The 21,333-nt window shown below is 39.4% G+C and overlaps 1 protein-coding gene across 1 annotated transcript in view; it reads right to left on the reverse strand.

Annotated features, from left to right (window-relative positions):
- Positions 1–20,923, reverse strand: part of LOC139715883 (uncharacterized) — a 71,753-nt gene extending 50,830 nt beyond the window's left edge. Inside the window, exons 1-2 of the mRNA XM_071627433.1 lie at positions 20,912–20,923; positions 7,560–7,772 (exon numbers count right to left, since the gene is read on the reverse strand). Of these exons, the coding sequence (XP_071483534.1) occupies positions 7,560–7,730 (171 nt within the window). The 5' untranslated portion in view covers positions 7,731–7,772; positions 20,912–20,923. The remainder of the gene's footprint in view (positions 1–7,559; positions 7,773–20,911) is intronic.
- Positions 20,924–21,333: the final 410 nt, after the last annotated feature.

Consider the following 21,333-nt stretch of genomic DNA (forward strand, 5'->3'; position numbering starts at 1 on the left):
CAACCCAAGTAAATTAGTTGTCGGCATCAAACTGGCATTACTCACTTAATCTAGTCATTGGCAACATACTTAACAAATAGTTATCTTTCAATGAAGACAAACTTTGTGCCATCCAAGGTTAGCATCCATAAATGTCTGTTGCTTCAGGAGGAGTGAAACCTAAAAAGTCCAGAAGGAGCCTCAAAAAGTTCCTATTTGCTCTGACACAAGTGGATTCTGCATGTAACATGCTCTGCAATTAGTCTTCATATGCAGACCCAAGTCTGGGGCGGGAGGAACAAGTAGTGGTCAATGGATTGTCTGTTGATTTGCACTATTACTGTAAGTGAAGACAAAATGTTGCGTGCTAACGCAAAGTTTTATGATCTGTTTGTCACCTGTGGTGTTAATTTATGAAAGGAGGGGACCAAAAGGGCATCAGGGGATGATTTTAGGAACCGTCACCTTCTCACAGTGTGGTATGTGGGATCATTGGCATCAGGTCGTCAGAGCCCCAAACAGGAGAAAACAGCCAGCTAGCTGGTATACGCCCCCAAGTAAAATAAATGGATCAGCAGTATGGGGGTGAAAAAAAAAAAAACGGGGGAGAGAGACAAATCAAAACAAGAAAAAATGAAATGTATATGTTGCGAGTTGCCATGACAACATGTGGGTTTACTGAGTGTCAAGAAACAGGTGTGGTATCCTGGAAGGAGATTAATTTGTTGTTTTGTTTTGTTTTGTTGATACCCTTGTTAAACTCTGTCCTTGCAATCACTGATGCATATTTTCCTATCTCTTGTGAAACAATGAGCAAAACAATGATAGTGCTTGGCACTCTAGTGCCTGCATATAATGCACCTCTTGGGTACATGTATGTGACATTTTGATAACATCACGAGTATATAGGAGTCTCAGCCAAATGGTGAGTAATATATGCAAACAGTATAACACAGTTACTGTTACCTCCCTCAAGCAGTAACAGTGACTATTTCATTTCACTACATTTCCACAAATTTGCGCTAAATGCACAGGTTGGGATAACTACAAATATGTATTACTACAAGAATAGAGAGGAGCAATCACTAATTATGCATTCGGTTTTGTTCCATATACCCCCTCCCTACACCTTCTTTCTACGCTGCTCCATGACCGATTAACACAACATTCAATTGCATAGCATACACTGAAGATTCCTCTGAAACACTGAACAGAACATGTCACCCTATCGAACTTGCACTGACTTTGCGCAAACTTCAAGTTCAGAGGTTCTGGAAAGAGTCTTAAGATGTAGAAGGAAAGGGAAAACCCCTTAAAAAATCTTGCGGCCTGACTTCTGAGTGTGGTGCATGCCTGAACAGGTCATGTTCCCCACTGTGCAGAAGTATGCAGTCATCCACTGACCTGACCCTACCCTTTTACTGGGTAAGGGGGTGGAACAGGTGTGAATGGAGTTCACTTGTGCATAGTACTGCATTGCAGTTTACATCATGGTTAGCCACAAACATAACAATGTACAATTATGAATAATCAGATTGTGAAGAGGCCTTCTTCTGCACAAGGGCATATATTCAATCCTGCATCATACTACACTGTACATGTACATCAACATTATTTGCAAACAAATGCATGAGAATAAAATCAATAGATTGGTCGTGGTTTGCATGTGATCACTGGAGTCCTGAACTGCTAAATTCACAACAAATGTGCATAAAATATGCTTCTAAAAGTTTTGTAACAATGTGCTGCCAATGGAAAATTCTCAAACTTGAGTCCTTTATCAGAGGTTTTGAAGGCAGCTTTGAACATTTTAATCTCATTCATAACTCCTCCCTCTCCCCCCTCCCCCTCCCTTATTTGCCAAGCCTACCCCCTGCTTAGTTTCTTTGTTAATCACTGAGTCTATTGTCAAGGCATTATCCCATTGTCACCTTGACTTGGGTTTTGTTTGAGGGGCTGAATTAATCACACATGCCAATGTAATTAGGCACTCTGTCTATTTAGCCGAGATAGATTTATATACCAAACCAACTGACCTTGCCAAAGATAATCCAAAGTTTCACATCGTCTGCTTGTAATTAGGGTCAAGACCCTCATGCAATAACAATTCAATTCAGAACCAGGCATTGTTACCCTCCACCCTCCACACAGGTGGAACATTATGCTATTCTATTGTCATGAATGAGGTAGAAGCACTTTTAATGTATACCAAATTATATCTACGGCAAGCAAATGATGATTACAGTTACTGGAGTAGATTTTGATCACGCAATCTTCTCTTTGGTGTGGGTATGAGAAGGAACGATTATATACTGTTGATGATTCTCTATTTTCTTCTTTGTATCCAGTGTGCCTTTTCCTCCAATAATTCTACTGTTGAATATTCCCCTTGGGAACATTTACTTTGAATACAGGCAAAGTGACAAATTGGTTGGATGACTGGCCTGATAATAAACGGAGTATTGCACTAAGCGGCGAATGTTTGCAAACGTAGCAAATCTTAGTGAATTCAAGTTTTTGGTCAGGGTTCATAAATAGTTGTGATGAAATTCACAAACACTTTTCATTGTCGCAAACAGTTTCTCTTGCCGTAAAAATTCCTCAAAGATATTTTGTACATGCCGGGGTTCAATATTTCTTTGCAACAAGAAAAACTGTTTGTGACAGTGAAATCTGTTTGCAGAGTGGTCCACAACTGGAAATTTGAGCATATCGCAAGCTCTGAATATGAGAGTATTATGGACATTTTATGTGTGCAGAGCACACATCACATGCACGCAGCACGCAATATTTTGTTACTCATTTCCCATTGTGCTACTTTATCTTATACACGTCTTGACAGAATACTGGTCTGAAAGGGTTTTTTTTGAGGGTGTATCCAAGTCACCTGAAGACAGACAGTAAAACGTTATCATTATCATCATCACTATCATTGTTGTAGTCATCATTGTTGTTGTTATTGTTATAATTATGGCACATATTTCCTGTAGATATTCATTTGGCCACATACATGATGTTGGGGATATTATACATCAAACACAACTCAACATGCATTTGATTTGCTTAGGTCCTTTAACCATGGAAACATCCTGCCAAACAACAACACATTCGATTTAGATGCTTTGACTCATAATCATAATGACTCTGATACTTTGTAATCTATTTTTAGATAATTCTGGAACCAGTCAATGCCATTCTAGCCATTTCCCTAGAAATCTGACATCTAAGGGTACTTCCACTATGACTTAAAACAATTTTTGAGTGATTCTGCGGTGACAAAGTCACACGCTTTGCACTAATTAAAGAGGTCCGGACGCTGTCAGCTCGCTTCAGAAAAACTACAATGACGAGAAAAGGAAGCAATGTGAACGGTGCCGTCCTGAGTCATTGTCTACCAGGCGGTAGTAGTATGATGGAGAACTAGAACGCAAAGCTCGACCGGACTTATTAATTGGTTCTAATTAGGAGCACCAGAAGTAACCACTTCCTGCATAATCACAGAGGGATATCAGAGGGCCCGTTGCAAGTTGGAATATGTGAATACATCCCCCCCCCCCCCCCACAAACAGTCATAATTTTTTTTTTAATGGCAGCATTGCTGTTAGTGTAGAACATATTTTTACATATCACAGGTATTGTGGAACAGCACAGAGCAATTTCAATAATTTGCATAATTTCGTCGACAAAATGACCTTTTCGTTAACGAAATGTTCATTTAGTTACAAAATGTTGCCATCCTGTCACAAAATAATCATTCATCGACGAAATGACAGATTTTGTAACGAAATATTCCATGCAACACGTGGCGCTCCATGGTTTTTGTCCATGGTTTAAACCATGGTTTCAAGTACCACCTTCGTGAATTCGGGCCAAGATGTGGGTAAATAGGATGTGATATCATAACAAGGCCATTTCTCTTCTGTTCAAGAAAGCTGTCTGAAACATAATACTAGTGTGATATTCAAGATTCATACTGTACTTTGCAACAAGGAATCCTCTAGTTCAAGATATGCACATATGGAATATAATACTGACCAGGAGTTCTTTTGTTTAAGAAATTTCTACAAAAGTAATGGATGAAATTCATTGATACAATGTGCTGTTTTATGAATAACAAATTGACTGGTCTGCAGAGTAAGTATGGTAAAAAATTCATGCCAAAGTCGCTGTATCCTGAAACCATCTGGTACATGTACACACTGCCAGAGCCTGCTGTAAAAGTCTTTCTTTCTTGAAACTTTCACCCAACTTCCATGCTAACTTTCTCTACAGTTTTTACAGCTCCTGTCGGCAAGGGTAAAGCAGCCCCTTTGGTTTTGCCAGGCTAGATGTTCAGAAGTCCAATGACTTTGAATTCAAAACATTTCCATATTGAAATCTCCATATCAAACTGCCAATTTGTAAACTTAATGGAAAACTAAGATACAAACAAAATTGTAGGTAGTGGAGAGCTGTGTATGGCATTGAAATTATGATGATAAACTAATCGACTGCTGGCGCATGATTTTTTCGCTGAAACTACTAAATTGTTTAAACTATGACAATGAAGAAAGAGGGATATGAAATCAAGGGAAAGGGGTTTCTCAAGAACAGTATATCATATAAATGTTGTGAAACATTGTGGGGCTAAATTCTAGAAACCACTACATTATGCTGACTGGGCTGTATGATGTTGTCCAAATAACTATGATGGAAAAAAAAAAATAAAAGAAGGGCCCCCGCATGTGCCAGGTGAGAATATTTGCGCAAAACTCTGTCCAAAAAATATCATCTTTCAGAATGAACATAGAAAAGAATTGTTGTAGGCTGGGGAAGGATGCGGGGAAGGGCTCAATAACTAGCATGAATTTTGTTCTGTATGATTATCATCATACGACAGAATGGAAGTAACACCTTGACATTTCACTCATATCAGCTTGTACTGAATACTACAGCAGCCAGAGCAGACAACTAGAGCAGCATCACCATAATCACACTAGCCACAGTATTCACAACATCACCGAGGTCTACACAGGCCAGCCAGTTGGCAGCTCATCCAAATGGCAATTGCTTCCTGTATTGGACAAACCCAGATTAGCCTGGCAGACAATCAGATAATGATTCTGCCTGCCCTTCTGAGCACAAGGATTTCTGTATCTAGTTTTCTTCTTTTCTTCGGTTCTCTTCTTTTTCTTCGCCTTTTTGTCCACAGATCTTTTTCCCCTCACTGAGCAAATCCTGTAGCGCTTCATCAAGTTGTTTGATCTCATTTTTCTCAGCCTTTTTCCCTGTATCAATTTGCCTAGGGAATCTTGTTGGGCATGACTAAAAAATCTAGAGCTTGAATACAATGCATGATCCTTCTCTTGCTGTTCACACTTCATTCGTTGTATAGCATTGGGCAGTGGTGCCCAGCCAGTAACCCAAATTCCGCTGCACTTTCACTGACTGTAAATTGGCACACAACAAGCCCTAATCTATGCGAGTCTGGAGGGAGAAATCAGGTGGTTTTTTTTTTTTCAATTTTAAATGTAAATTACTCAGACCAAATACATCACAACTGCGTCAAAGAAAGGTTTATTGCATACACGTAGTTATCAATTTTACCCTGAAAATGATAAAAACAGCAACAAAGAAAAATAACAGAAAAAATTGCTAAAAATACAAATCATATACCGTAAAGTTCCGTGTATAAGACGCACCCGTGTATAAGACGCACCCCTACTTTCGGACCTAAAATTAAAAAAAAAAAAAAAAACACGAAAATTTCCTCGCAAATATTGCGTGTGTCATACATATTATTTCAGCTCAAAATTTCCCTAGAATGCAACATGTATTTGCTCTATTTTTCGTTTCCTTTTATATTTTCTTTTAACGGTATTCATCGGACATCAGCAAACTATGGAAGACGCAAAATGCGAGACTTGTCTCGGTACTCACTTGCTATTGTTTCGCCTTTCAATCGTGGTACATGTGTCATGCATATCATACTCATGAGTGTACAGTACGATCTTTGCTGTCATACATAGCAGAGGGTGTCTCGCATATTGACGCATGTCAGACTGGAAGGTTCATTACGAAAAATAAGAAAAACATCAACAAGTGTAGCAGAGGGATCATACGGCAAGACGTACAGTGCGTACGGTAATTACACTCATGCACTGATGTTTCGCCCGGAGGGATTACCAGTAACATGTGTGTCTCTTGTATATGTACCATGCTTGTATGCACAGTGCTAGCCTTTTGCATAAGGCAGCTCGCTATAATTTCAGCACACGCACACAGAGAGCAATGGACTTGCACACACAGCGTGCAACGGACAAGCGCGCTTCGATCCGATCGCTGTGTGCACGCGAGTCCATTGCAAAAGCCTCTCTGCTGCTGCTGCCTTTGCCGAAAGGCTTGCTAGCTAGCTAGCTAGCTAGCTAGAGTGTAGCTATGCTATCCTGGCTGGCCTCGTGAAATGAAGAGCAAACGAACGACATGGATATGCATGCATGCTTCACACATCGTTCATATTTACGGTGACATAGTGTCGATCCTACTCCGTATTTTACAGCTTTTGTCTATGGCCATATTGATACTAGTACATTGATAAGTTTTACGGTATCAGTAATTTAGTAATGATACCTGTACATCGCGTATTCCAGCTACTCGGTTGGCTGTTGGTAGCTTGGTAGACTGACATCGGTAGCTTACATCAGTGCTGTTACAGCTGTTGTCTATGGCCAGATTGATACATCGTTACTGCACAAGGCCGATGTAAGTTTATCTCGTATTTGCAGCTTTTGTGTGTGTCCAGATTGCAAGATCGCTCATTTATCCGTAAGTTTTAGTGATTGCTTACCTTCCAAACGTCGATGGGCATACATGGCCCCAAGTTGGCCTTATAAAATTGGTTGTACATGACAGATTTTTTTCCGTGATTCGACTGTACCCGTGTATACAACGCACCCCCGATTTTCAACGTTTTCCGACGAAAAAATAGTGCGTCTTATACACGGAACTTTACGGTAATCCCTAATATGATCCCCAAGGATTCTTTGTGGAGTGCATTCACAGAATGGGATAGATAGGGAGGGATAGAGAGACAGAAAGAAATTAGTGAAACTAATGATGAATAAACAGATGAATAAACTAGAAAAGCACTTGGAGAGTGCAGACCTGCGCAAAGCAGCATATTTCCATCTATACATGCATGCTGCAAAATTGCCCTATTTTTCAATACATTTATGTAGAATAATTTTTGTATATGTCATCAGCTTCCAGCTGCACAGCACTTTGCCACAGCAGAGCACACACTTTGGTGCGCATATATGCAAACCTAAAGTTCATTGACCTTATATGCCAAAAGATCAAATCTGTCAAAAAATCCATAAAAATTCCCGGATCACTACCAAAATTAAATTTTCTGTTCTATATATCATCATTAACTTTTCCTGCAAGTTTCAGTAAAATCTGTTAACATCTTCTTTTGCACACAGAAAAACAAACAAACACACAAACCAATGCCAATGAAAATGTAACCTCCTCCCTAGATGAAAGTAATAAAAGCCAATGTGAAGAAAGGAGGAGGGCAGCAAGACAGTTAGTCTCCATACCTGCATGTCTGTGTCCGCGATTCGGACACGAATGTTGAGGTAGTCTCCCACTTCTGCTGCCTCCTGGGGTGGGGTGGAGGGGGATGCATCCATGGTGCCATTGGGGGTGGGCTCGGCAGTGGGCGTGGCAGTGGGAGTGGTCCCATTTGGCTTCCCAAATGGTAGCTCCATAGCTGCTGTCTTGGCCTTCTTGGTCCTATTCACATAGTCCTCCTGCAAGGTGTTGGAAATGGCAGAAACATTGCTTACTTTGCGTGTTACAAGAAATATGCACATACACGTGTAGGTACATGGATGAAACACAATATGGGTAATACACACTGATGTAACATTATATTAGGTAATATACTGACGTAAGACAATATGGGTAATATACTGATGTGCCATTACAGTTTATGGACACAGTTCTTCTGGCACATAATCCTATCATTTTAAACTATGGGTAAGTAGGAAATATCCATGGAGAAGTTTGTGCTGGGTCTTTGCAGTCAATCAAGACAGCAATGTGAGTGAAAATCTGCACACTACACAGATTATAGACAATTATGATCATATGTAACTGTGCTCAGTTACATGGCATGGCATTTAATCAGCACAACTAGGACAAAGTGGTCATGGTCATTTTTTTTTTTTTTTTTTTTAGTCATAAATGTCAGGAATTTGGCATTTTTTCTTTTTTTTTAGTCGTAAATGTCAGGAATTTGGCATCGTGTCTAAAGAGGTAATTTCAAATGGCTCAGAAAAAGATATCCATATTTCGTTATTATACATTTTCCAGGGCATAGGAAATTTTGAGGCAAATTCCACTAGAGAGCCACACTAGTCAACTGCCTCTCCCCCTGTTTCAGTGGCTTCTACTAAAGTTGCAGGTACAAGTAGTCAAACCACTGATTTAATTCATGATCAGTTGACTGCCATAAACCTGTCAAGCATGTCATTGCTGGGGGCCTCAGAGTTCAGAATAATTAATACACTGACCGAAATCTTAAATAAAAAGAGAAAACAACAATGAAAAAACAGAACAAAACAAACATCGCAAAATCCAGCATTAAAGACATATTATGTAATCCTTCCTATCTGGTCTTTCTCAGTAGAACCAGTCATAGTCTGAAAATAAAAAGTGGTTTGGCATTCTTTCTTATTGTATGTAGTAAAATCAGCAAATGAAATACTGAAGAGTGACATGTGGTAGACCTATCAACGTATTAAGCAAAAACAAACTGCTATTCACACTCACTAAAATCATAATCATGGTAATGATGATAATAATAACATCAACAATGAAATAACGATGATTATAATAATAATAGTAGTAGTAATAATAATAATAATAATAATAATAATAATAATAATGATAATAACATGTGTTGCCAATACAAGGATCAGATGATTTGGAGGCCTTTGACATTTCCGCACCTAGAATTTGCAAGTTGGTTTGTGGCCATAGCAGAGTTCAAATGAGAGATAAGTATTTACTCAACATCTGAAATACTAGCAATGAATGCCAAAAATTATTATAAAACAGATACAGCACAATTAATACAGATACAGCATCTACTCATAAAAATGAGGTTTCTAGGACCTGATGGGCACGAATTGGACTTGGTAATCAGTGCCATGCTGCAGAGCAACATATATTACGCGACACTTGCATGACATTTAATGGCCCCATCCTTTCATAACAGGGGAGTGTGGATCTGATTAAGGAAGGTTGGGAAGGGCAAAATATAGTCCCTGCTTCCTCTCGGCTCCATTAAGAGCTAATTAATCGGGACAACAGGGCTGGGAAGTTTTGAAGCAGACACAATCTTCTCAGGTGTAGTCTTCACGGACAGACTCCACATCAATAAGACACTCTCCAAATGCGAAAAAGATTGGTACTATTATACCTTTGCCATGTTCTTTGTTGTTGTTGTTGTGGGATGATTTGTCATATTTCCACCATTAAGCGATGAGATCTGTGAGTAAATCCCACAGTAATAGCTGCACACACAACTCAAAATATGTCCTTTGACCATAATGGTACAACTGCATGTGTGCACATACAAGGGGATCACATGAGATACATGGCTTGCGAGACAGCCATACTTCAGTTGGAGAAAAAAAAATCCCAATTTAAGCTAACTTGCACAACTGACTGTCATTTATACATTAAAAAGAAGATGAGTGTAAGGAGCCATATTTTAAAATGAAAGTCTGGTAATCCATAACAGACAACAACAAGAAGGATATCATGTGTCAACAATACATTGTAGCTTGGAAACATGTACGATATTCATGTGCTTGATATAGGCCCTACTATCAATGCACTAAGAAGTCTGTGAGGCTCAAAGAAGGGAAGAAACGTACAATAAGCAATCCAAGCTGAACATAATGCATTGCCTTTCTAAAAAATACTAAACAGTAGAATATGTATTATTGTTTTACTACGTTTTAGAGGAATGCACCCTACAAGCATTTTTTTAAAGCATTCCTCCCATCTCCTGCATTTTCAAAATTTCACAGAATTTTTTTCTTGTTTTTCGATTTACCTTATCCATACATTTTATCTATAATATTTTGGAATGTTGATAGATTATATGCACATATCTTATGTTTAAAAAAATTCATTTACATGTTTTTGTTGGAGATGGGAAAAACAAATGAACGAATGAATGAATGAATGAATGAATAAATACACCCTTTGTTGACATTCGGTTCAAGAGCTTGCATCTGCTTTTTTTTCATATTCTTTTTAATCCCCTATAGCTTGAACAAAACATTCATGGCACACTTTTTGAAAGTAAAAAATTGGGTCTTTCTCAGTTGACGCTATGAAAGAAAGAAACGTAAGAAAGAAAGAAATGTATAGCATTCTTGAGATATGTTATGCCCCTTTGTTGCACAGAGTAACTGTAAGCTTTTCACGCACCAACAACTTCACGAAAAGACTTCAGTTCTTGCAATCTGTTAGAGCTTCAGTCAAGTGTAAAGAAATGTTGTTGAATGTTTCCGATCTGCCAGTTTTTTTCCCACGTACTGCAAACAAGTAAAGGCATGTACCCAAAATGTGAGCAATTTCCCAACATATTACAAGTTTTGATGAAACGGTGATGAAGTCAGTATCGATATTCTTAAACACTTAACAGAAAATGGTTCACATCAGTCACTTGACTGGACTGGAATTTTTTGAGAATGAAAAGCTCTTCCGCAAAAAAAGGAAAAATAATAATATTATTGAGAATAATCACATGCTGTAAGTACTTCTGCTTCCCATTAATATGCCGCTCATGCTACATACATTTCGTAGATGCTTAGGGAGAGAAAATAATGATGTCGTGTGAGGGAAATGACAGATTTATTCCAAACCTTCACTAAAAAGCTTCATATTTCTAATCGCTTTGTAAAAACAATTAGACTATAATACATTGATCTTGTGTTGGTTTGTCTGTACTCTTCCCAACATGATATCACATAGGTAAGCATAATTTGAATTAAAGTCCCACATGGGGATTACTTGAATGCCCATCCTGATAATAAAGATGTATGCATCATCTAGGAAATTTTGAATAAATTCCATTTCTAAATGACAATAAAATGTAACTTGACTTGTGGAATATTAGCTTTAGCTGACATCCTCCTACAAGCACCCAACGGAAAAACAAAAACGAATTTTTATTCATTTTCAGAGAGGCCAACATGTGTTAGCTTTGATGGAAGATTCTCAAATCTCATTAGAATTATCTATTTAGGGAGAGAGAACATCGTTCATCAGCCTTACACCTAACTCCCAGCTGCTTCAACACGATTTTAACATCCTGTCAGAGTTATAAACAAGACATACTCTCTAAATAAAAAGGAACAGGGATTGGCATCCTTAAATCATTTTCTTCACATGTCTGGTCCAGTGTTACTGGGTGGACTAATGCGATTGAACCAAATTACCTCAAATTAACTACAAATGCCATGATTGCGGCTTTCTCACCAGAATGCCAATTAGGGGAAAATTTTATTTCAAATGTGAAGCCGTGGCCACACACTGTGCATTTCTTTCCCACTCTGCTATGCAGTCTCTTCTAATTCAAATACATCATTTGTGTCAGACGACAGGAAAGCTGGTAACAACCTGGTCAGACGCAGGTTCGACACGATCGACCCTATATCAACAAAGCTGATCAGCGTGGCCAGAAGCTAGGCCAGAAGCTAGTTCTATTGATTCTTGCTCTGAAGTCATGCACATGGTCAGGGATATCAGACAAAGCTCTTATCTGATTACATCTTTTATCATTAAATTTAGGTGAGTGATGGGCTAGGTCAGTAGTGCCAAAAACTGATAGCCAGTTAGCACTGATGAATAGAACCAGACTGGACATAGATGAATTTTGAATAATGTTTGCCTGCGGGAAAACCATTATCTGCTTCACATCAGTGAACAAACATTCTTGTTCCAGAAACAATTTGTTATTCATATCCAATTTCCTACAAAATGCAACCCTAACTTATTTGTTGTTGTTCAATCACAAGAAAACAGACATAAAACATGATGTACCGTGTTCAACATTAACATACAGAGGAAACCATAATGCTCAAAATCAAACTATCACAAGAGTTTATTTTCTTATGATTTTCCCAAACTTCATTAGGTCTCCAGGCTAAAATATCTCACTTTCCTCTCACAGAATATTCAAAATCAAGGAAATAAAAAATGCCCACTGAATGCAATTTATACATTATCTCACTCTTGTGAAAGAAAGACAACATCTGATTGGTAAGTGAAGACAAAAGACACGGGATACATTGATGCACTGAGGCATCACTGATGTAGTAATGATAGTTACTTCAAGAAAATGGCACCATGGTCAAATTATGTCATCTGCAAGATGTCAAGACAGGGAAGGCAGATAGAACATGATGTACTAATACTTACGATGAGTCCTACAAACAGCACTGATTCTTCCCATCCCTCAAAGCACCATGTTAAGTGGCGGGGCGGGGCAGTGTCAGCCCCCAGGGAGCCCCGCCGCCGCTGTTTGGTGCTTGGGCTGGGCCCCAGGTTCAGCAGCGAAGTGTAAGACCTTGATAGGTCAGACTTGGCCAAGACGCGGTCAGTATCATCAACCTCAGTGCTTGTGCCCCCATACCAGGATTTGGGCCTCTCTCGTTGTTTTTGCATGCGCCTCTGCATCTTGATTTTGAGTTACTTGTGTCACGCCACAGACAAAATGATGAAATTCAAACAATTTTCAAATTCCAAGTTATAGTTTCGATTTTGAGCCTGCTACAGATATATGTTACACATGAAAGGGGATTGGTGAGACACGAATGAGCAATCAAAGTTTGATGCAACATGAGCACTGCCCATTCACTCCTCAGATATTTTAGATTTTTGTTCTCTTTGTTCGATGATTTTGTGTCACATGACCTTAAGAGAAATTTCAGCTGTCCGTCCACTAAAGTCCAGTCACTGCGAGGCACATAAACAAGTGTGATCTATCTTACAGCGATCTGAGTCCTAACTTGCGTGGGAGAGAGTGCAAAGAACGCGGCTGCATGTCGTTGCCACGGTGACCACTGCAGCAGCAGCACGGAATTGGAGCAGACAGCCCACAGTGGGGTCGGAGTCTCAGTATGGAACCCCCCTGGTCACTATCTGTCCTCTGCAGGAGAGCCAGCTCTATGGTGTCCCACAGTGGGAAAAAAGAGGAGAGAGTTCCTGCAGGTTTTTATCACTCAAAGGCCTTTGTGCATCAGAAATCCCAAAGTGGTTCCATGTGTTCCCCCCTATCACACAAATGAAGACGTGAAGTTTCTAATTAGCTTATGACGTCACAGCCAATGTAAAATTCGAGGAAAAGACTCCACTTTCCTGCATGAAATACAAATTGCTGTAAACCAAGGAAGATTGAATGAAGCAATTGGGACTGCAGTAATTTGTGTCTTTCTTTTTGTGTTTTTAAAGGGGAAGGGGAGAAACTTCACCACTCTTCTTGGCAAGAAAAAGTTTGAAATACTGGTTTCCAAAATTGCAAGATAATTCCGACTGGGCACGTTTGCAGAAGAACATATGGGTCACTTCTCACTTGTCCAGCTGAGTTTCAGGGTCTTCCGAAGACCCTCTGAGACCAGAGTGTTGGCGTACCGGCCGATTTCTCTGTGCGCTCTGACACAGTTGTTATGGCATCTGCTGTGCTGCTTAACTCACTGGCTCCTTTAAAATTTGATTTTGTCACTTGACAGCAAAAACAGACACCACTTAAGTCCATCAATCATACACCTTGGTGGAGATGCAGCAGTCACAGACACAACGGTAACATGAAAGCAATCTTCAAATCACAGAATATATATATTCCATGGAAACAATGCTGTAGACTATATGGCCAGCCTAGATTCCATACACTGTTAAACTTTTAGGATAATATTCAAGTCTGTCCACTTCAATGAATATCCAGTATAAGTCCCTTGTTGGTTTAAAAAATCAGTAACCTTGATTGCTACATCCAATATATTCACTCCTTTTTACTGTTCTCTGTTTTAAAATCACAAGGGCACTCAATGAAATAATTCATGTGACTCCAAAGATGTACAATGTAAGCACAGGACGTCCGTGGGTTCAGCGCTGCGAAAAGAGGAGATCAGTCAAGTTCAATGCTAAGTCTTTGTTACAAACATCCGTGAATCCTGGTGCTGAGTAATGGTGGCAAGGTTGGCGGGGAAATTTTCACTCAAGTCCTCAAATGAGACACTTGCCATGAACATGTCGCATTGTCGAGTGATCAGCTTTATCCTCCATAACATGGCTCCTGGCGGCTTTACATCGAGACGAAGCTGAGCACTCTGGGAACACATCCAAGGAAGAAATGTCATCCTACGAAATCAGCTGGGATTAACATCGGTGGATCACTTTCCACTGACAATGTTCATGTTTGATTATGCAGGTAAATGCCCAAAGCCACCCCAAAGTTTGCAGGCTTTACTGTGTTTGTGAGACCCAAGGTTGGGGCCCTAAAATATGATCTGCCTGAGCTAGATTGTGTACTTTGTGACAAGCACATAGAATGTTGACTTGATAAGCACTGGAAGTATGGGATCATCAAGTCTGCCTGGATGTCAGGAAGGAAAAGTGGAAAAGGTTGGAAGGGAAATGCATTATTTAGCGGATAATCGCACTAAACTCTGCCCCGAATGTGTCGGCACTGGGCCTCAAACAAGGAGAGGGAAGTGCCGTCAGAACCAACGTCAATGTCACAATTTGCATCTGGCTCCCGCAGCAGCCAGACATTCTCCCAAGCGGGTCCGTTCAGCAGGCAAGAGTTTGGCGCGGGGGAGGAAGTCTCACGTGTAGCACGCAAAGCCACCACTAATCTCCGCTCCGGTCATTCGTCACTATAGTGGCAAGATTAGAGGGCACCAAATCCCAACTACCACAGAGAAAAAAAAGCTGGCGTCATGACAGATTTCCATTTATCATCCTGAATTATCTGGCCGTCGGCTGGATGATGTTACGAGTCAAGATAATGTTTGAACATGAGAACAATCCCACCACACAAGTTTGAAGATGTTCCTCAAGCTATTCCTCTTAAATCCGTTGAAGAAACTCTCATCTCTGATGAAAGCAGATCTCAAGAATCTGAATGTGCAAAGCTTGGCAACTGTTACTAATCCAATGAAAACACAGCAAACTCCATGGTAACTCCCAAGGAACAAAACAGCGAGGAGAGGCAAAAGGTGTATTGCCCGTGCTGAAAAGAAAATTGCTTTGATTTACAGAAAATGTTAGTATAAAGTCTGAAAGAAGTTTGATACAGAGAAATCAGAGCTGTGGAACACACAGCTGCACCAACCTATGCTCTCTGCACAATGCATCATCAAAAAAATGATGATCTCACCGTAAGCATCGAGAGCCAGGTCTAAAGTTCAAGCCGCATCATCGGTCTCTACTGAGTGCATCATAAAGGGATCCTTTATTGTTACATGTATTACTTTGCAGTAAACTCCCTTCATTAAGCGGGAACACATCAGCCAGTGTAATTCCTTACTCTGGCTCTCATTTCATTTAACAAGGGTGTAACTCGGCACATTGTCTAAAAGGGTGAGCAATCACACACACACACACACACACACACACACACACACACACACACACACACACACACACACACATGGAGGGAAACACCTTGTCTACACAGGGCAGCCTAATGAGTCACCAACTAGACCGCCGCCACACCACCGCCACCGGCATCAGCGGCACAGGCGGATGCTATTGTGGAGAAGCCGAAGAGCTAAGCAAACAAAATGGGAGTAACCAACTCTTGCTGACTCAAAGCTTCTGGTGGTCATGATGAGAATTCAAAAACTAACAATCACAAATATCAAAGCCATGTGGGTTCCACAAAGTGTGCAAACAAAATAACACCTGAACCAATACCTTGGCTTGGACTTGACCATTAGCACAAAAAGCCTTGAGATAATACAGGTGCAGAATGCCATGATGACCACCTGTAGATTGCACTTTAATGGAAGTGTGTGATGTTTGCCAATGGTTTGTTTCATGGTGTTTTTCATGGGGTACAAGAAATGTGCTTGTGCTTGTCATAGAAGTAACTGTTTAAGACTCATTTTGGTAAAAGGATGCTGGCTGGTCTTTGATTTGATGGTAACATCAGAAATGGCAGAGGTAAGATCAGGTCAAACTCAAAGCCACAGGAACTGACAGACAACAGCCAGCAGGTAATAAGTGACTGGAGCAGCTGCCTTCCACTTGCCAAAAACTACGCACAAAACATCAAAATACGCTCAATAAACCCAAGGAGCTTCGAAGCTCCTTGATAAACCTAAACATTTGGAATGTAGTGAAGTTGTGAGATTGGACATCATGAATAAGATTATTATATGCACCATAATTTCTTCTATTTTACTGAAACAATGCTGAATGTACATGTTTGTTTGTTTGTCCTCCACGTGCTGCAAGGACCCCGTTGAAAATCAGTCCAACTATGCCTGAAAGGACAATCCTTCCCATGAGTGGAGAATGAATAAATAAATTTAAAAAATAGAGTATTGTGTTGTTTTACAAGGAAACAGAAAAAGCAAAGTAAATCCATGACAATCTGGAACCACAAACAAAAATAATAATTCTTAAAATGTAGGCCTACAACAAAATAAAGAAAATAATGTGCCTTGAACGGAGACAATACAGGCATGTAATAGCCATTTTCAGTAAAAGCAAATCATCTAGAAAATCACATATGTTGCATTTTATTGAGAGAGAGCACACAGATTACTATGGTTCTGCAATTGAATCAATCTTCATTTGCTGCCCACAATGGTACGTATGATGTAATTATGATTGGAAAACCAAGTCTTGCACAGGCCTTGCTAGAATAGAATTACTTATCGGCAAATGTGTGCATCAAAGTGTATCAAATAAGAATCCTACACAAAGACTATTAGAACATGTAGCTTGAAAGAAGTCAGTGACCACTAAATAGTCCTTTCCAAGTTGGGTCACTTGAGAGTGCCTGTTGTGTGAGCATTTTCTGAAGCGTTTCAGGAATTTCCAATTTATATATTCCAAGTCGGGCCAACCATAGCAATACACAACACAGTCTCCCCACAATACAGTTCTCTTATGTTTGTTATAAGCTGAAGCTCGCTAAAAAACCTGCATTTCGCTTTGTTTTCAATGCACAGAGAAATATATTGTATTTAACATAGGTCAGAAATGGGCGTAGGCTGGAGCAAACTTTTTCTAAAAAGCGAAAAACACTTCAAATGAAATTGCTGGAATCCAAGGAAACAAACAGGTCAGTGATATTGAGTCAAGAATCCAGTTGGATTGCAGGTTAAACCAGTTGAGGACGGACTGATTTTGCTACAACACATATTTCCCATAGCCACTTGACCGAGTATACTCGGGACTCATCCTCAACGGGTTAAGCATTGTGTCTCACAAAATGACATCCCAGAGATAACTGTCTGGGTCACGGAACAGTGATACAAGGACCTATCATTGCTCAAACATGTTTACATCTCAATTACAATTATAAATTATATTGTACCGCTACATGTATGTACTCTACAGACTTTATGCTGGTAATTAAAAGCAGCATGATAATCCACCATATGCAACATGTATGATTATCAGTCTGGGCTTTTCTGCAGATCTAGTCACAAGGAAAATTCTGCTTAATGAAACAAACATTGTACTTCAAGCATAGTAGGTAACAGAGAGTACAATCACACTTACAAAAAAAAAACAACAACCCAAAACCAAAGCATTGATCTTGACACAAGAATGAAGTACAATATGTTCTGTATATCATGGGGAGATGCTAGTATAAGAATGGGAAAAACATCACCTAAAACGATGTCAAAGCTTGGGGAGCAGTCAGTGTGCATCACTTTCTTAAATCTTGCTACAATGTAGGTAAAGTCAGTGCTATTCAAAAATTGTGTCTCTAACTATACAAGAAAGTTTTCAATCTTCTTAAGACTAGCTTTTAAGAAACAAATATGGTTATGAAAATATGGAAGTCATTTTTATAAAGGTGTTTGGCTGCATCATATTCCAGGCTTACCACAGTTGTTTCATGTGAACAGACTCTGTTGTTCAGTTCTGCCATATATTGCATACGACGCATGCTTTGACTAAAATTGAAAACCAGAATTGCTCGCTGTTGTGGACACAATAAATTTGCCAGATGACAAGATTCGATCAAGCAAACAACATGAAAATGTGAACGAGTGTGTTCATTCCAGCTCAAATAGAAACTTCACACAGATATATGACAATTTGAGTGCCAGCATAAATACTGAACATTATTGACATTTCATGCTTTTTTTTTATTGTTCCATATGTGATATGTGCTTGTTAATAAGAGACTTGTGAAGAGCATGCATTGCATATGATGATGAACACACAAAAAGGGGAGTATAACATGCAAGTCATGTATCTCGTAATGCATTTCATTGCAATGTACATCGGTGTCACGTTGGTGATATATCAATGACATGATTATGTTTCCCTTACACATAGTACTGTATGCATGCATGCATGTATTAAGGCATGACAAAGCAGCCATTGAATGCCTTTCTGCCCGCTCTTATCCATCATTTTTGTTGTCTGCCCTAATCTATGGTAGGAAAAAAAAATGGGTGTGGCCACTACTGTCTGCATCTCATAAATTAACCTCCATCTGCTTTGGCCTCACAGAAAGCTAGCACCTGCCACTGGCAAGTGTACATCTCCCACTGCAAACAATTTTTAGTACTATGCATTTCATTCCATTCCTCTCTGTCTGAGGTTTTCTGTATATCTGTCTGTCTGTCTGTCTGTGTGTCACAGCAGACCTCACAACTGCACTCCCTGTTGTCTTTCATTTTTATGCTCTTCCACAAACCTTTTCATCTTCTCCTCTTCATAAAATGGAGACAAATGAAGTTAAAAGTATGACCTCAGCAAAGAACAAAGTCATACTGTCGACAAGATGTGCTAAAATACAGGAAATGATTGAATTCAAAGAGATACCATCACTATCAATCTATTTTATCTACATCATATCCTATCATATCATATACATGGACACATTTTATGCACAAAACCTTGGGAAAATTTGTCTTATCCTCACTATAGAACCAGATGGGCACTGATAAGTTCATTGTTCAAACTCAGTGATGTCAAGATCATTTTGACCCTTCGCAAATATTTTCATATACCACAACTCACCCTAAAACACACACATACACAGAAAAACATGCAAAATTCAATAATAAACAAACTAAGAAAAAAAAAACAATAAAATCTACTGGTACTACTGGTTATATAGTGCCGCATTAGATACAGGGAAGTCACACTTGAAAACACCTGTATGCCAAGACTAGACAGTCTAGAAATCAATAATATACTACTGTATTGATTCCTTTTAGAAGGAACAGTGCTAAATACAGTTGGCAGTCCAAGGTTGGTCGGATGACCTCCAATTCATTCATAACATCAAGTTTACATCTAGCACACAAATATTGTTTTCTTCTATATACAGGCCTACACTGTACACTGACACTTCTCTACCAGTGCATGGTTGACGCTACCCAACCTTTAACAAACTACGTTTACTGCATGCAAGCACAAGATGTGCACATGGTTATTACTCAAACATAATTTGTTATCCTTTCCAATCCTTTTGTCTGAAGGTCGCAAAATTTTATTCTGGTCACAGGAATGAAAATATGACGGCATTGCTGCAGTTGCACAGCTTTCACATGGCTGGAAGCAAATGTCACAAGTTCATTTTATGTGGGATCATGTTTTCTATTTATGTGCAACATTTACAAAATATCAACATCCCCCACTTGAACAACACAGGCACATCTAAGACTGGTAATTGTCAATTCATAACCTTTGTACAACTGGAATGAAATTGATATTACACGCTATCCAATACATATTAATAGATATAGGATATACCTGCATGCTTTAATACATTTAATAGGGAGGTGGAGATATGACATAAGACAAAGCATGTAAATATAATCATAAAGAATAATCACAAAGCATGAGAACAAGGCTATAAAACATTTTTCTCTTCCTGCCATGTGTGGTTTTTTTTTTAACTTGAATCTTTTTGGAGCAACTTTTCTTGTCATCTCTTTCTCTATAATTATATCTATTTATCTACTAACCTGAATATTCATCGATCTATTGATCTATATCTATATCTATTTTTAAATAGAATCCTGCTGTCGTTGATTTTCCAGTGTGTTTTCTTATCTTACTTAACACACAATATTGATCACATATTCCAATATCATAGAGTTTAGCATGGCGGAATATAACTCAGTAAGAAACAAACGCCTGGACATGGGATAGGCAGCCTATTATATGTAAACCATGAACCAGAATAACACACACTGATGAAGAGACTAGATAATCCTGCAGAGAAACAAGACTCATTAATAGCACCTTGACGACCCCCTAATAAGATGCATCCTTTTTGGCGGCATGGTGTAGTCTACAAGCTAATTTAGCGCTGTGGGAGAATGTTCACAGGTCTTTGTGTGATGCGGGAGAGATAATAGAATACCCATCACCCCATCACGGTAAGTGAAAACAATTCAATATTTCAAGCAGCAATAAAAGCATCCTCACTGTGGGTGTGAGCTCATAACGTAGTCTTCGAATTTCAATCTCCAACCGACTGCTATAAACTGTAGGCCTACATACATGTACATGAGACACCTCAATATTTCAACCACTAAGCCTCCCTCATCAGAAGCACTTTAAAAAAGAACAGTCCAAGGATCTACACTGACAAGCAGAAGACACATTTCCAGATAAAAAGAAGAGAACACAAAGACTAAAACCTCAATGAACTCACCAAAGACACTTGTCCATTGCTTATCTGACAATGAATGGAACCTACAGTCGTGCCGATAGAGCAGGGGGGTGACCTCCTATATAAGGTCTCACATGATAAGATAGTCTGGAGTAAACCTGCTTCCTTCTTGCGATAAAAGAGTGGTATCCGATGACAGTATCAAAGGATGTTGTCTACTTGACGACACATGCAGGTAGCCTACCATTCCGAGCTGAAAGATATGCCAACACCACCCTACCCACCCTCCCGTCTCTGGTTACCACGGAAACAAACATCAAGCCCAACGGAAGCAAGAGCCAGGCATTTCACCCTTGTTTGTGACACGCGATCCTATCTCCTAAGATTCTTCAGGTAACAAATATGTGGCATTTCCTGACCTGGAAAAACCATCTGTTTCATTGTCAGTGGCAAAACTTTGTCTA

Source organism: Diadema antillarum, unplaced genomic scaffold, assembly GCF_040938485.1.
Source record: "Diadema antillarum isolate AM-2024a unplaced genomic scaffold, OU_Dant_1.0 scf00000057, whole genome shotgun sequence".
NCBI lineage: Eukaryota > Metazoa > Echinodermata > Echinoidea > Diadematoida > Diadematidae > Diadema > Diadema antillarum.